The sequence below is a fragment of the Salvelinus alpinus genome, chromosome 15 (genome assembly GCF_045679555.1).
Source record: "Salvelinus alpinus chromosome 15, SLU_Salpinus.1, whole genome shotgun sequence".
In the NCBI taxonomy this organism is placed as follows: Eukaryota; Metazoa; Chordata; class Actinopteri; order Salmoniformes; family Salmonidae; genus Salvelinus; species Salvelinus alpinus.
The window spans coordinates 25,714,896-25,728,152 of NC_092100.1; the positions used below are offsets into that span (position 1 = coordinate 25,714,896).

The following is a 13,257-nucleotide window of genomic DNA, read 5'->3' on the forward strand; positions in this document are numbered from 1 at the left end:
TGGACTTACATTAAAGGAAATCCATAAAAATGTATTTCTGTATGTCATCTGAGGGGCGTAGAAGAGGGGGTCGATTGAAAGAAACTCTTAACAGGAGAATGACTTGACCGAGCGCGGGAACAGTAAAATATAGGAGGGGATGAATTTAGGAGGGAAAGTGAAGGAGAGGGGGGGGGGTGAACATGCTAGTAAGAGTTGCAACATGAGGGCTACTGTTCCTGCGCGCTCCACACATGTCTGCTAATGAGAGCAAGATGTCAGAGAGAGAGGAGTGGGGGTGGAGAGAGGGTAGTGGGAGTGGAGCGAGGCGAGTGGGGGTAGAGAGCGAGGCGAGTGGGGGTAGAGAGCGAGGCGAGTGGGGGTAGAGAGCGAGGCGAGTGGGGGTAGAGAGCGAGGCGAGTGGGGGTAGAGAGCGAGGCGAGTGGGGGTAGAGAGCGAGGCGAGTGGGGGTAGAGAGCGAGGCGAGTGGGGGTAGAGAGCGAGGCGAGTGGGGGTAGAGAGCGAGGCGAGTGAAGAGCGAGGCGAGTGAAGAGAGAGAGCGAGGCGAGTGAAGAGAGAGAGCGAGGCGAGTGAAGAGAGAGAGCGAGGCGAGTGAAGAGAGAGAGCGAGGCGAGTGAAGAGAGAGAGAGAGGCGAGTGAAGAGAGAGAGAGAGGCGAGTGAAGAGAGAGAGAGAGGCGAGTGAAGAGAGAGAGAGAGGCGAGTGAAGAGAGAGAGAGAGAGGCGAGTGAAGAGAGAGAGAGAGAGGCGAGTGAAGAGAGAGAGAGAGAGGCGAGTGAAGAGAGAGAGAGAGGCGAGTGAAGAGAGAGAGAGAGGCGAGTGAAGAGAGAGAGAGAGGCGAGTGAGAGAGAGAGAGAGGCGAGTGAAGAGAGAGAGAGAGGCGAGTGAAGAGAGAGAGAGAGGCGAGTGAAGAGAGAGAGAGAGGCGAGTGAAGAGAGAGAGAGAGGCGAGTGAAGAGAGAGAGAGAGGCGAGTGAAGAGAGAGAGAGAGGCGAGTGAAGAGAGAGAGAGAGGCGAGTGAAGAGAGAGAGAGAGGCGAGTGAAGAGGGAGAGAGAGGCGAGTGAAGAGAGAGAGAGAGGCGAGTGAAGAGGGAGAGAGAGGCGAGTGAAGAGGGAGAGAGAGGCGAGTGAAGAGGGAGAGAGAGGCGAGTGAAGAGGGAGAGAGAGGCGAGTGAAGAGGGAGAGAGAGGCGAGTGAAGAGGGAGAGAGAGGCGAGTGAAGAGGGAGAGAGAGGCGAGTGAAGAGGGAGAGAGAGGCGAGTGAAGAGGGAGAGAGAGGCGAGTGAAGAGGGAGAGAGAGGCGAGTGAAGAGGGAGAGAGAGGCGAGTGAAGAGGGAGAGAGAGGCGAGTGAAGAGGGAGAGAGAGGCGAGTGAAGAGGGAGAGAGAGGCGAGTGAAGAGGGAGAGAGAGGCGAGTGAAGAGGGAGAGAGGCGAGTGAAGAGGGAGAGAGGCGAGTGAAGAGAGAGAGAGAGGCGAGTGAAGAGAGAGAGAGGCGAGTGAAGAGAGAGAGAGGCGAGTGAAGAGAGAGAGAGAGAGGCGAGTGAAGAGAGAGAGAGAGAGGCGAGTGAAGAGAGAGAGAGAGAGGCGAGTGAAGAGAGGGGGGAGAGAGAGAGGGGAGTGAAGAGAGAGAGGGGAGTGAGGAGTGGGGGTGGAGAGCGAGGCGAGTGGGGGTGGAGAGCGAGGCGAGTGGGGGTGGAGAGCGAGGCGAGTAGAGAGAGAGAGAGAGAGGGGAGTGGAGAGAGAGAGAGGAGTATAGAGAGAGGGGAGTGGAGAGAGCGAGAGGGGGGAGGGGTGGAGAGGTGAGGGTGGTGGGGGTGGAGAGCGAGGGGGTTGGGAGTGGAGGGTGAGGGTGGTGGGGGTAGAGAGAGCGAGAGAGGGATGAGGTGGAGGGACCGAGAGAGGGGAGGCGGTGTAGAGAAAAGGGTGGAGGGGACACCAACTACGGTCAGGAAACTAAAGCAACACATACAGTGGGGAGAACAAGTATTTGATACACTGCCGATTTTGCAGGTTTTCCTACTTACAAAGCATGTAGAGGTCTGTAATTTTTATCATAGGTACACTTCAACTATGAGAGACGGAATCTAAAACAAAAATCCAGAAAATCACATTGTATGATTTTTAAGTAATTAATTTGCATTTTATTGCATGACATAAGTATTTGATACATCAGAAAAGCAGAACTTAATATTTGGTACAGAAACCTTTGTTTGCAATTACAGAGATCATACGTTTCCTGTAGTTCTTGACTAGGTTTGCACACACTGCAGCAGGGATTTTGGCCCACTCCTCCCTACAGATCTTCTCCAGATCCTTCAGGTTTCGGGGCTGTCGCTGGGCAATACGGAGTTTCAGCTCCCTCCAAAGATTTTCTATTGGGTTCAGGTCTGGAGACTGGCTAGGCCACTCGAGATGCTTCTTACGGAGCCACTCCTTAGTTGCCATGGCTGTGTGCTTTGTGTCGTTGTCATGCTGGAAGACCCAGCCACGACCCATCTTCAATGCTCTTACTGAGGGAAGGAGGTTGTTGGCCAAGATCTCGCGATACATGGCCCCATCCATCCTTCCCTCAATACGGTGCAGTCGTCCTGTCCCCTTTGCAGAAAAGCATCCCCAAAGAATGATGTTTCCACCTCCATGCTTCACGGTTGGGATGGTGTTCTTGGGGTTGTACTCATACTTCTTCTTCCTCCAAACACGGCGAGTGGAGTTAGACCAAAAAGCTCTATTTTTGTCTCATCAGACCACATGACCTTCTCCCATTCCTCCTCTGGATCATCCAGATGGTCATTGGCAAACTTCAGACAGGCCTGGACATGCACTGGCTTAAGCAGGGGGACCTTGCGTGCGCTGCAGGATTTTAATCCATGACGGCGTAGTGTGTTACTAATGGTTTTCTTTGAGACTGTGGTCCCAGCTCTCTTCAGGTCATTGACCAGGTCCTGCCGTGTAGTTCTGGGCTGATCCCTCACCTTCCTCATGATCATTGATGCCCCACGAGGTGAAATCTTGCATGGAGCCCCAGACCGAGGGTGATTGACCGTCATCTTGAACTTCTTCCATTTTCTAATAATTGCGCCAACAGTTGTTTCCTTCTCACCAAGCTGCTTGCCTATTGTCCTGTAGCCCATCCCAGCCTTGTGCAGGTCTACAATTTTATCCCTGATGTCCTTACACAGCTCTCTGGTCTTGGCCATTGTGGAGAGGTTGGAATCTGTTTGATTGAGTGTGTGGACAGGTGTCTTTTATACAGGTAACGAGTTCAAACAGGTGCAGTTAATACAGGTAATGAGTGGAGAACAGGAGGGCTTCTTAAAGAAAAACTAACAGGTCTGTGAGAGCCGGAATTCTTACTGGTTGGTAGGTGATCAAATACTTATGTCATGCAATAAAATGCAAATTAATTATTTAAAAATCATACAATGTGATTTTCTGGATTTTTGTTTTAGATTCCGTCTCTCACAGTTGAAGTGTACCTATGATAAAAATTACAGACCTCTACATGCTTTGTAAGTAGGAAAACCTGCAAAATCGGCAGTGTATCAAATACTTGTTCTCCCCACTGTATGTACAAACTTTAACATATTAACTCACACAACACACTCTACACACATTCTTGGTGGAGGAAGTTGACATGGTTACCATGTTATTATCTTCCATGTTGTCATTGTAGTGCTCCTCGACTGCTAGAAATATAAATTAGTCAGCAAATTGTTACTCTCCTCTCCTGTTTTGTCCTATACTTTTAATTTAATTTATTTTTTATTTTTAATCCCAGCCCCCGTCCCCGCAGGAGGCCTTTTGCTTTTTGGTAGGCAGTCAATGTAAATAAGAATTTGTTCTTAACTGACTTGCCTAGTTAAATAAAATAATACTTCTACTTTGCCTCACAGTTGAGCTCTTGCCCTTTACACCTCTGCAACATTCTCTCTGAGCCCCATGGCCCGTCTTTCTCCAACACTGTCTCCACCGGAGCCAAGTCAGAAAGGCTGAGGTGGATTGTAGAAAGCTATTTTGGAACAAGTTTGAGAGAAATGCCACTCAGACGCGTCAGTTTGCAATCAGCTTTGCGAAATTCAGCCACCCTTTTTTTCTCTTTCCTCCTCTTCTCTCTGATTCTCACTCACTATTCACACATCCTAAGTCCCCACACAGTACAGCCTCTCTGTCAGGTAACAAAAGAATACACTGTTGATCCATCCTTTTTTTAACTGTAGCCACTTCTCTTGGTCCCTGTAGAGAAACGGCAGGACAATGGGAGGGTGTATTTTGTCAACCACAACACACGGACCACACAGTGGGAGGACCCAAGAACCCAAGGGTAAGCCAATCTGTCTGCTCCACTGTGAAAGTGTGCGTGATCATGCTTGGGTGTGTGTTTGTTCTGTATCATTGTGTGTGTGTGTGTGTGTTCATGTTTGTACACACAGGTGTCTCAGAGAAATGTCACCATACATTGTGACCATATTTTCACTGATATTACATGAACTAGTGTAAGATAGGGACTGCTAGCTCGAGGGCCCAACACTATGCAGCACAACCATGTTATCATAATCATAGACATAATTTACAGATCCTTCATATTTTGCAATAATTGGTGAATAGGACAGTGTCCTGTATCAACCCCATAGTAGGCCATGTCACCTTACTAGGGCTGTCCTCTAAGCTGTGTGGGAGGGGTTTAGATTAGTATTGTAAGCTAATTGCTCAAAGAGAGGCCTAGGGCATTTCTACCCCTGAACTAGTGTGGATGGCATTGCTGTTCCCTCACATCAAATTGAACAACAAAACTACAGTAATGGTGGATGGTCGCTTTATCTTAATTGTATTAGGGATTTTTAGATCATTTTACAATGTCATAACATTTTATTCATTCATCATTTTGTTAATTCACTCCCTCATTCACCCCCTCAGTGAACTTGAATTATATTTTCCCTCATATTTATATTTTCATGTTGTATAACATCCGTGTGGTCTTATTATCATCACCACTGAGCTCCGAGGTTCTGAGTCATGGGCAGGGAGAGCTTCTAGTGGGACGGGGAAAGGGCCAGAGCCGGGGCTAGAGCTGGGGCCGGGGGGGACAGGTGTGCCTAGTTTGGGGAGCCTCCCGTTTAGGCTCTGCTCACTGCCCTCTCCCTCTTACAGGATGATCCAGGAGCCCCCCCTGCCCCCTGGCTGGGAAATGAAGTACACCGCGGAGGGAGTCCGATATTTTGTGGATCACAACTCTCGCACCACCAGCTTTAAAGACCCTCGTCCCGGGTTTGAGTCAGGGTAAATATTAATCTGCAGATAAGGGCAGTTACATTTCCTTATAAAAGCTCCTGATAAAAGCACTGTACGACTCATTTCTGTCAGGGATGATGTATGTAGGGTTCTCTTTTGTCATCTTTTTTTAATGTTTCTTTGAACCTAAGCGAATTTAAGTTGACTATCTTTAGGGCATAGATAGCTAGCCTAGATACAAGAAAGCTAGCCTAGATACTATATATATATATGTATATATATATACGTACACACATATGCAAGCACACACTAATATAAACACATGTGTTTTGCCTTGATGCATGGCCCTAATTTTGAAATCTTCCAAAAAAGGCAGTCAGGAAAATTAACAGATGTGGGCCAACAAATCAAATCCAAAGCAGTCGGCTCTGCTATCTGACTCTGTCTGTGTGTACGTATGGATGTGTGTGATTGAGAGCAAGTGCTCATGCTGATGTTGAAACATATGAAGGTCTTGGTGTTATATTTTTAGATGAGAGGCCATAGAGGGTTCTTAAACTGTCTCAAATAATTTACATTTGATACTGCTGCAGTCCGTATCTGTAGCCAAAGGGTTGCCTCTGTGGTCTGAAACCTCCTAACCAAAACCAAGTTGGGCCTGGCAGTGTTCGACAAAGCGAATCAGCGAGTATTAGAGGCCTCACTCTCTCTTTCGTTCGACCTCCATATTTCCCCTTCCTTGCTCTGTCTCTCACCCTCAGTTTCTCCTCTGCTGACGAGGCACTTATCCAATATGTCTGTAGTGAAGTGGTGTAGCTTGTACTAACACAGCTGCACACCAAGGTATCATACCTCCATCTCTGGGCTTAACCCAGTTCCTGCTGCTCATCAGATCTGACCACCTCCTTAGAATACTGCCCAAAGTCCTCACTGTGCAGCTCCACAGCTGGGCCTATTTTCCAGCCTCTAAAGCATTTGTGCACGGGACAGCCATGATATGCCTGTCTTTGCCCAGTACAGCTACAATATCCCTCCCCTGACATGCACACATTTGAAGCGTGGCTTTATTTCTTGCTGGAACAGCAAAAAATACGCTACTTTTATTTCTCTGTAGGTCGAGAACGGGTAGTTCTCCCGGGGCCTATGATCGCAGCTTCAGGTGGAAGTACCACCAGTTCCGCTTCCTGTGCCATGTAAGTGCTGACTGTCGTTTCTCAGACCTCTGTTATGAGAACAGGGTCTTATCTCGAGCCAAGTTATCTTCTACTGTGCCGACTCGATCTCTTTGCCTAATGTCTAGCATTGAGGAAATAGATTTTTACACTTCTCTCTGCCTCTCCAGTCCAATGCCTTACCCAGCCATGTGAAAATCTCAGTGTCCAGACAGACTCTATTTGAGGACTCATTTCAGCAGGTAAGGATGACGTGGAGTCGGTTTCCCTGCTGAGGATATTATATTCTAAATGTTATGTAATAAACATGCATGAGGGTTGCTATTGTTTATCTATTCATTAGTACCACTATTTGTATTTTAACAACTAATATAGGATCGTAGGGCAGTTTCTTTGTTGTGATGTATGTGCTTGTATTTTGTCCTCTTTCCTCAGATCATGAATGTGAAACCCTATGACTTGCGTAGAAGACTCTACATCATCATGAGGGGAGAGGAAGGTCTTGATTATGGAGGCATTGCTAGGTAAGATGGCCGTCTACTGCCTGCATGCCTGGCCTTCTGCCTCTTACAACAGTTGTCTTTCTTTCTCCTACCTCAGCTATAAGTATTCTTTGTCTACCCTGTGTTCCTCAGTTAATTATTCATCATCCATCATTTATCAACTCCCTGTCTCTTGCACTGTCATCTGTTGTCTGTATGTGTTTTGGTGTTTGTGGACTTGTGACAGTGTGTCCACCACTGGTTGGTGTCAGCGGTGGGATCCCGGGCTTTGTTCCTCCTGCTCCTCCTCCTGCTCCTCCTCCTGCTCCTCCACGTGGTCTGTGTTTGCGTGTGTCTCTGTCTCCAGTGTCGCGCCAGTGGTTTTACCCTATGGTAGGTTACGTCATGCTGTTCTACCACAGGGTAGAACCACGGACGGGATGTTTGGATGTGTCTGCACAGCCCCGGTACGACCCCCGGGACCGGCTGGCCGGCCGTGGGGGCAAAGGTCAGGGGCTTGGTGGTGGCCGGGGCTTCATTCTCTACATGCATTCATGTTCTACATTATACTGCTTGTCTTCGTGGTGCTTTATGGTGTTGTGTGTGTTAGTGAGAATGTATATTTGTATGTCCATGTGCTGACTGTGTATAGGTAATGATTTTGAATAACCTTTCAGTCATGTCTCTGTGTTGGTTGCAGGGTTATCATTAGCCTGTAATAGCCGGCTTTTGGCCGATAAAAATCAATAAATATTGAAAATCCGATCAATAAAATTGGCACTGGCCAATTGTCTGGGAGAAGATGAAAAAATCCCATTGAGAAAAATGTTTTTTAGCCTATTCATTGATGGAAATACCTTTGACTGGTCATGCTTATCAGACCATAGGTTAATTTGCAAATTTCTTGGAATGAAATTGCCTTGTGTACAGTATATACGTTATGTATCTTATTTATCACACGCGTACAGCATACAGAGCCTTTGAGCTGAAAATCTGTCAGACAGTTGGAGAGCTGCTGCTGTAGCATCTCAAACGGCAACGGAAGGCTTCACCAGCGCATCACACAGCATAGGCAACGGAAGGCAGGCTTCACCAGCGCATCACACAGCATAGGCAACGGAAGGCAGGCTTCACCAGCGCATCACACAGCATAGGCAACGGAAGGCAGGCTTCACCAGCGCATCACACAGCATAGGCAACGGAAGGCAGGCTTCACAAGCGCATCACACACCACTTTGCAATGAGTTGGAGGCAGTATGCATTTTGAAAACATTTACTTCATTGTTTTAAACCTGAACGTTTTAATACATATTATGAGTCTTACCTTGCTTCAAATGAGCCTATTAGATCTCTCTTTCAACATTTCTAATTGATGTTTTCATCTCTGTCACATGAAACCGCCTGCATGTACGGTGCCCTTTTGACAATGGTGTTTTCCTGCTAATTGTATTATGGAAGGAACATTCACGGGTAGCCTACTGCTTTGTGCGCATTACTGCGCTTATAATGTGAAGAAATAATAGTTTATCAACATTCTAAGATAAATGTTCTGATCTGTTGCATCACTCATTGCTTTAAAAAATATATATTATGTAGCCTAGGCCTACTGGTTGTATGAATTTGGGATCTATCGTCCCACAACTGTCCCTGAGTCTGTTTGGAATAGGCTATTTCTCCCTTGACAAGCTGACCAATAGAATAGGTCAACTTTTGTACTATGGGGGATAATAGATTGACAGGCTAGTGATTTAGCTGTTTGTTACTCGTCTTGTTGGCTGAGGAAAAGTACATGTGGACAGTTATTCTAACATCTTCAAAGTGCACATCAGAATTCGGTAAGAAGGAAAGCACATCTTTGCATCCTCGACTTGCATGTTCTGTTAATATGCGGCATCCCGTTTTGAAATGTGATTTCTGTCATTCTGAGCACCATTACACACCCAGGTCCGGTAAATTTTAATGTTGCCGGTCAAATGTCCATGGTCTTTCATATTTTGCAGATAGAAAGGGGACATTTGGAAGCCATTTTGGAGTTTGGTTATAGCGGTGACATTTTAAAATGTTAGCATAAATTACAGCACTTACTATGGTGATAAATGGAAAGTCATTACCAGAATAAAACCGATATTCCAAATACCTGATCATTTTTTTAAACAACACATTTTTGTTGAAACTGCCATACAGCTAATGACCTCCATGTTATAATTTTGGTATACATATTGAATTATTTGTGAATTTGACATTGTGCTTTTATTCATTAGTTTAGTTACTTTTGAGTTACATTTGTTTATTATTAGCAAGTGTGTGCAGAAACCGGACCCAATTCTGATGAATTATTTTGAAATTATAGCCACTGTGGCGCTTTTTTGTGCTGTCAGAATGTCTCTGATTGTTGTTGTCAAATGTGTGGTTTTGTAATGTATGAGATGTTTTTTATGCTGTACTACTCTGTAGACAATACAAAAAAGCTGTGACAATCTGTACCCCTCACACATAGCCAGATTAGGTAGATTTCCTGTCCCTCTGATAGATATAGATGTGTAATGCCCTGTCTCTCCTCCATACAGAGAGTGGTTCTTCCTGTTGTCCCACGAGGTGCTGAACCCCATGTACTGTCTGTTTGAGTACGCTGGGAAGAACAACTACTGCCTGCAGATCAACCCCGCTTCCTCCATCAACCCTGACCACCTCACATACTTCCGTTTCATAGGGCGATTCATCGCCATGGTGAGCAATGCTTAATTGGCAAATTTGGTGCAGATTTGCAACAACAAAAGTAAACTACAGCAATAGTTATGGTTAGAATTTAACATATGATGAGGATGTGTTGCACAGAAGGATTTTTAGGAACAGGAGAGGAGAGCACAGTGTATGATGGTCTGTGTGTGTGTTCCTTAATCTCTAAATAGTTTTAAAGCCGTGTTCCTAAACCAAGTATAGTACCCTCCCCACCCCCACCGCCCATCTTTCCAAACCCAACTCTCTCTGTGACAATATCCAGAAGCGACAGGCCCCTAAACCAACAGCCCCCCCCCCATGACCTCACTGCCGGACACAGACCACACCTCTTATCCACCGTTTCACTACTAACTGAATCAATCTTCTCCACACACAGCCAGACTTGTAACTTACTCTATGCGTTTTCTGTGTGTGCGTTCTGTTAGTATTGAAACGGTGCGTGTGCGTGTGATCACTTTACTGTGGTTAGGCTAAATGTGTCTTCATCTATGTGTATCAGCACAGGAGAGAGATGAAGCTTATGACATGTTTTGGTGTAGTACTTATCGTATCCACTCTCTCCTCCCCTCTCCCTCTAGGCCCTGTACCATGGCAAGTTCATCGATACTGGCTTCACTCTGCCGTTCTACAAGCGTATGCTCAACAAGAAACCCACTCTGAAAGACTTGGAGTCTATTGACCCTGAGTTTTACAACTCCATCATGTGGGTGAAGTAAGTACTCCGCCCCTTCATTATGTCTGTTTGAATGTGTGATGGAAGCATTTGACATAATAGTGCAGCTTTAAGCTTCAATAAGTTTACGATGCATCTGTGATCTGTCTACAGAGATAACAGTCTGGAGGAGGGTGGGGTGGAGCTGTACTTTGCTCAGGATATGGAGATTCTGGGGAAGGTGTCCACCCACCAGCTGAAGGATGACGGAGAGGACGAGCTGGTCACCACGGAGAACAAGGAGGAGTACATCAGGTCAGCCATCTCCATCACTACTTTGTCCCTCTTGTCTGTCTCTGTGCGCCACAGACTAGCATTCATCTTGTTTCATCTTGACACTTACGTCAATGAATATCCTTCCTTGTTGCCTAGAAAATGCTATTTTATCATCCCTGTCTCTCTACAGTCTGCTGACAGACTGGCGGTTCACACGTGGGGTCGAGGAGCAGACCAAAGCCTTCTTGGATGGCTTCAATGAAGTCGTGCCTCTTGAGTGGCTTCGCTACTTTGACGAGAAAGAGCTGGAGGTACGTAATGAGACTGGAAGAAAATGCAGGAAGTGTGCTTGGTTAGATAGGCGGAGTTATAGGTTATGGAGCTTTCACAATGACTTAAGTTGGTAGAGGGGACTTTTTGTTGCAAATTCCTTTTCTGTGACTGTGGGTTAATGGTATGTTCTCATTCCTCCATCCAGCTGATGCTATGTGGGATGCAGGAGATAGACCTCAGTGACTGGCAGAAGAACACCATCTATCGGCACTACACCAAGAACAGCAAGCAGATACATTGGTTCTGGCAGGTACAGTACAGTGGCCTCTCTTTACTGCTGTGTGTGTCTCTGTGTGACTGTCTCACTATGTATACGTATTGCCCGTGTCATGAGTCTTACCTGTGTATTGTGTAGGTGGTAAAGGAGATGGACAATGAGAAGCGGATCCGCCTGCTCCAGTTTGTCACAGGAACATGCCGTCTGCCAGTCGGAGGCTTTGCTGAACTCATAGGTGCAGTTCAGCCACCATTCAATAACCACCTTTTTCACTGTCAAATGTCTTTTGCCTAAGAATCTAACATAGTCTCTTTTTCCCTTAGGGAGTAATGGGCCACAAAAATTCTGTATAGACAAGGTGGGGAAGGAGACTTGGCTTCCAAGAAGCCACACCTGGTGAGACTGTTTTCCTGAATTCCTTTGCCATAGTTGATTTATTGTTGATTATCGGTCCTATGATAACATCAATTAATTTTGTGTCTATGTGTGTACCCCTACTGAACACAAACTGATCCCTCACTCTATCTTTTCTCTCCATCTCAATCACTCACACAGCTTCAATCGCCTGGACTTGCCACCCTACAAGAGTCTGGAGCAACTGCGAGAGAAACTTCTGTTTGCCATCGAGGAGACTGAAGGATTCGGGCAGGAATAAGGGAAAAATAATCACATAATGAGTGAGGGAAGGTGGATAGAGAAGGAAGAGTCATTCATTCAAGTAGTTTTTTGTTGTTAATCACAGGAATATGAACTCTCTGATCATCTAGCCCCCACTTCCAGATCATGTGTGGTTGGGAGACCTTATAACCATAGGACTGTGGGTGCCACCCTGTACCTATCCTCACACTAGGTTGTGGGTACAAGGGAACCAGGGTCAGAGTAGGGAACAGGTGTGTGAGCTGAGGGATGGTCCAGAAAGATTAGTGTTATGATATATGACCCTAAACCCTCTGTCCTGCCTGAAGACGCCAGCCACTAGATCTAGAGTACACCAGAAGCATAAAACAGGATAATGTCTTCAAATAATTGTATCAACTGCAAATCGCAACAACAGCACAGCTACAGCCAGTATATCATATCTATCTAAGAGAAATGAACATTTAAAAATGAGAGCGTGTGTGTTTGAATGGGAGAGAGATAGTGGTTATAATTCGTGACTTCTGTTAGGAGGAAAGATTGGTGAGATGTGATTTTCTTTTCTGTTCATTGTGAAATTCATTATTACCTGTACATAGCAAAAATAAATGACTCAAATCTTGAAGTGGGTTGATTGTGATGGTACAAGGAACCAATTTTCTTAACGCCTTGGTTAGAAATGTTTTACCTGAATATGGTTTTGGTTAGAATGTCATTCTATTGCTAGAACACTGATTTGGTTATCCAGCCAGCCGTATTAGTCTGCTAACAGTATTTCTGTGAAACACTGTGTCGATGACCTCCCATTTCCAACATAAACTTTGACTGCAGATACTGACAGGAGACAATGACAATGTAAGCAATAATAATACATAGTTACACATTTTGGGCACATCAAGCATTTCATGATAAAATAAGACTTGTGCTGCTGAAATAAGTCAACATTCAATTTTGACACTACAATTTACATGGGTTAATGCATCTCAAAATGTATGCACAGTAGTGCAACAATGGTAAAACATCAATGAAGGTCCCAAAATGTGTAATGCTTGGGTCTATGCTGAGATCGAGCTGCCTTGGGCAATGTCTGGAAGCACAAGGCCAGGGATGGGCAAAAAGTACAAAATACTATTACAAAATACCATAAAGATCAATGTATCAAAATAAACTACAGAATACTTGTATTTTCAAATACAGAAATACATTTGCAAGTAGCCTGCCCGAACACCACCAACATTCTCAAACTGTTACAGAAATGTTTTAATTGCTATGACTGTGATATGTGTTGTTTATCTACCTTAGTTGAATGCACTGACTAAATCACTCTGGATAAGAGTGTCTGCTAAATGACCAAAGTGTAACATTTCTATGTGAAAATGAACATACCAGAATGAACTGCAAAGCAAATGACAGCAATATTTCCACATATAACTGTCACCATTCCTATTATGTTTCATGGACCTTGAAATAAGCCTAGGCCAAAGTACCAGAGTAGGCCTACATCGATGCAGAGTGATGATTTTCC

At 45.3% G+C, this 13,257-nt stretch overlaps 1 protein-coding gene across 3 annotated transcripts in view; it reads left to right on the top strand.

Annotated features, from left to right (window-relative positions):
- The window catches only part of LOC139539794 (NEDD4-like E3 ubiquitin-protein ligase WWP2), a 55,013-nt gene extending 42,656 nt beyond the window's left edge, over nt 1–12,357 (top strand). For 2 of the 3 annotated variants that reach the window (XM_071343090.1, XM_071343091.1), the window contains exons 12-24: nt 4,236–4,317; nt 5,145–5,273; nt 6,340–6,418; nt 6,568–6,639; nt 6,833–6,921; nt 9,447–9,606; nt 10,197–10,330; nt 10,445–10,585; nt 10,737–10,857; nt 11,025–11,129; nt 11,235–11,331; nt 11,420–11,492; nt 11,652–12,357. In XM_071343090.1, coding sequence (XP_071199191.1) covers nt 4,236–4,317; nt 5,145–5,273; nt 6,340–6,418; nt 6,568–6,639; nt 6,833–6,921; nt 9,447–9,606; nt 10,197–10,330; nt 10,445–10,585; nt 10,737–10,857; nt 11,025–11,129; nt 11,235–11,331; nt 11,420–11,492; nt 11,652–11,751 — 1,382 coding nt within the window. In that variant the 3' untranslated portion in view covers nt 11,752–12,357. The remainder of the gene's footprint in view (nt 1–4,235; nt 4,318–5,144; nt 5,274–6,339; nt 6,419–6,567; nt 6,640–6,832; nt 6,922–9,446; nt 9,607–10,196; nt 10,331–10,444; nt 10,586–10,736; nt 10,858–11,024; nt 11,130–11,234; nt 11,332–11,419; nt 11,493–11,651) is intronic. The other variant, XM_071343092.1, reaches the window with a different exon arrangement.
- The last annotated feature ends 900 nt before the right edge of the window (nt 12,358–13,257 follow it).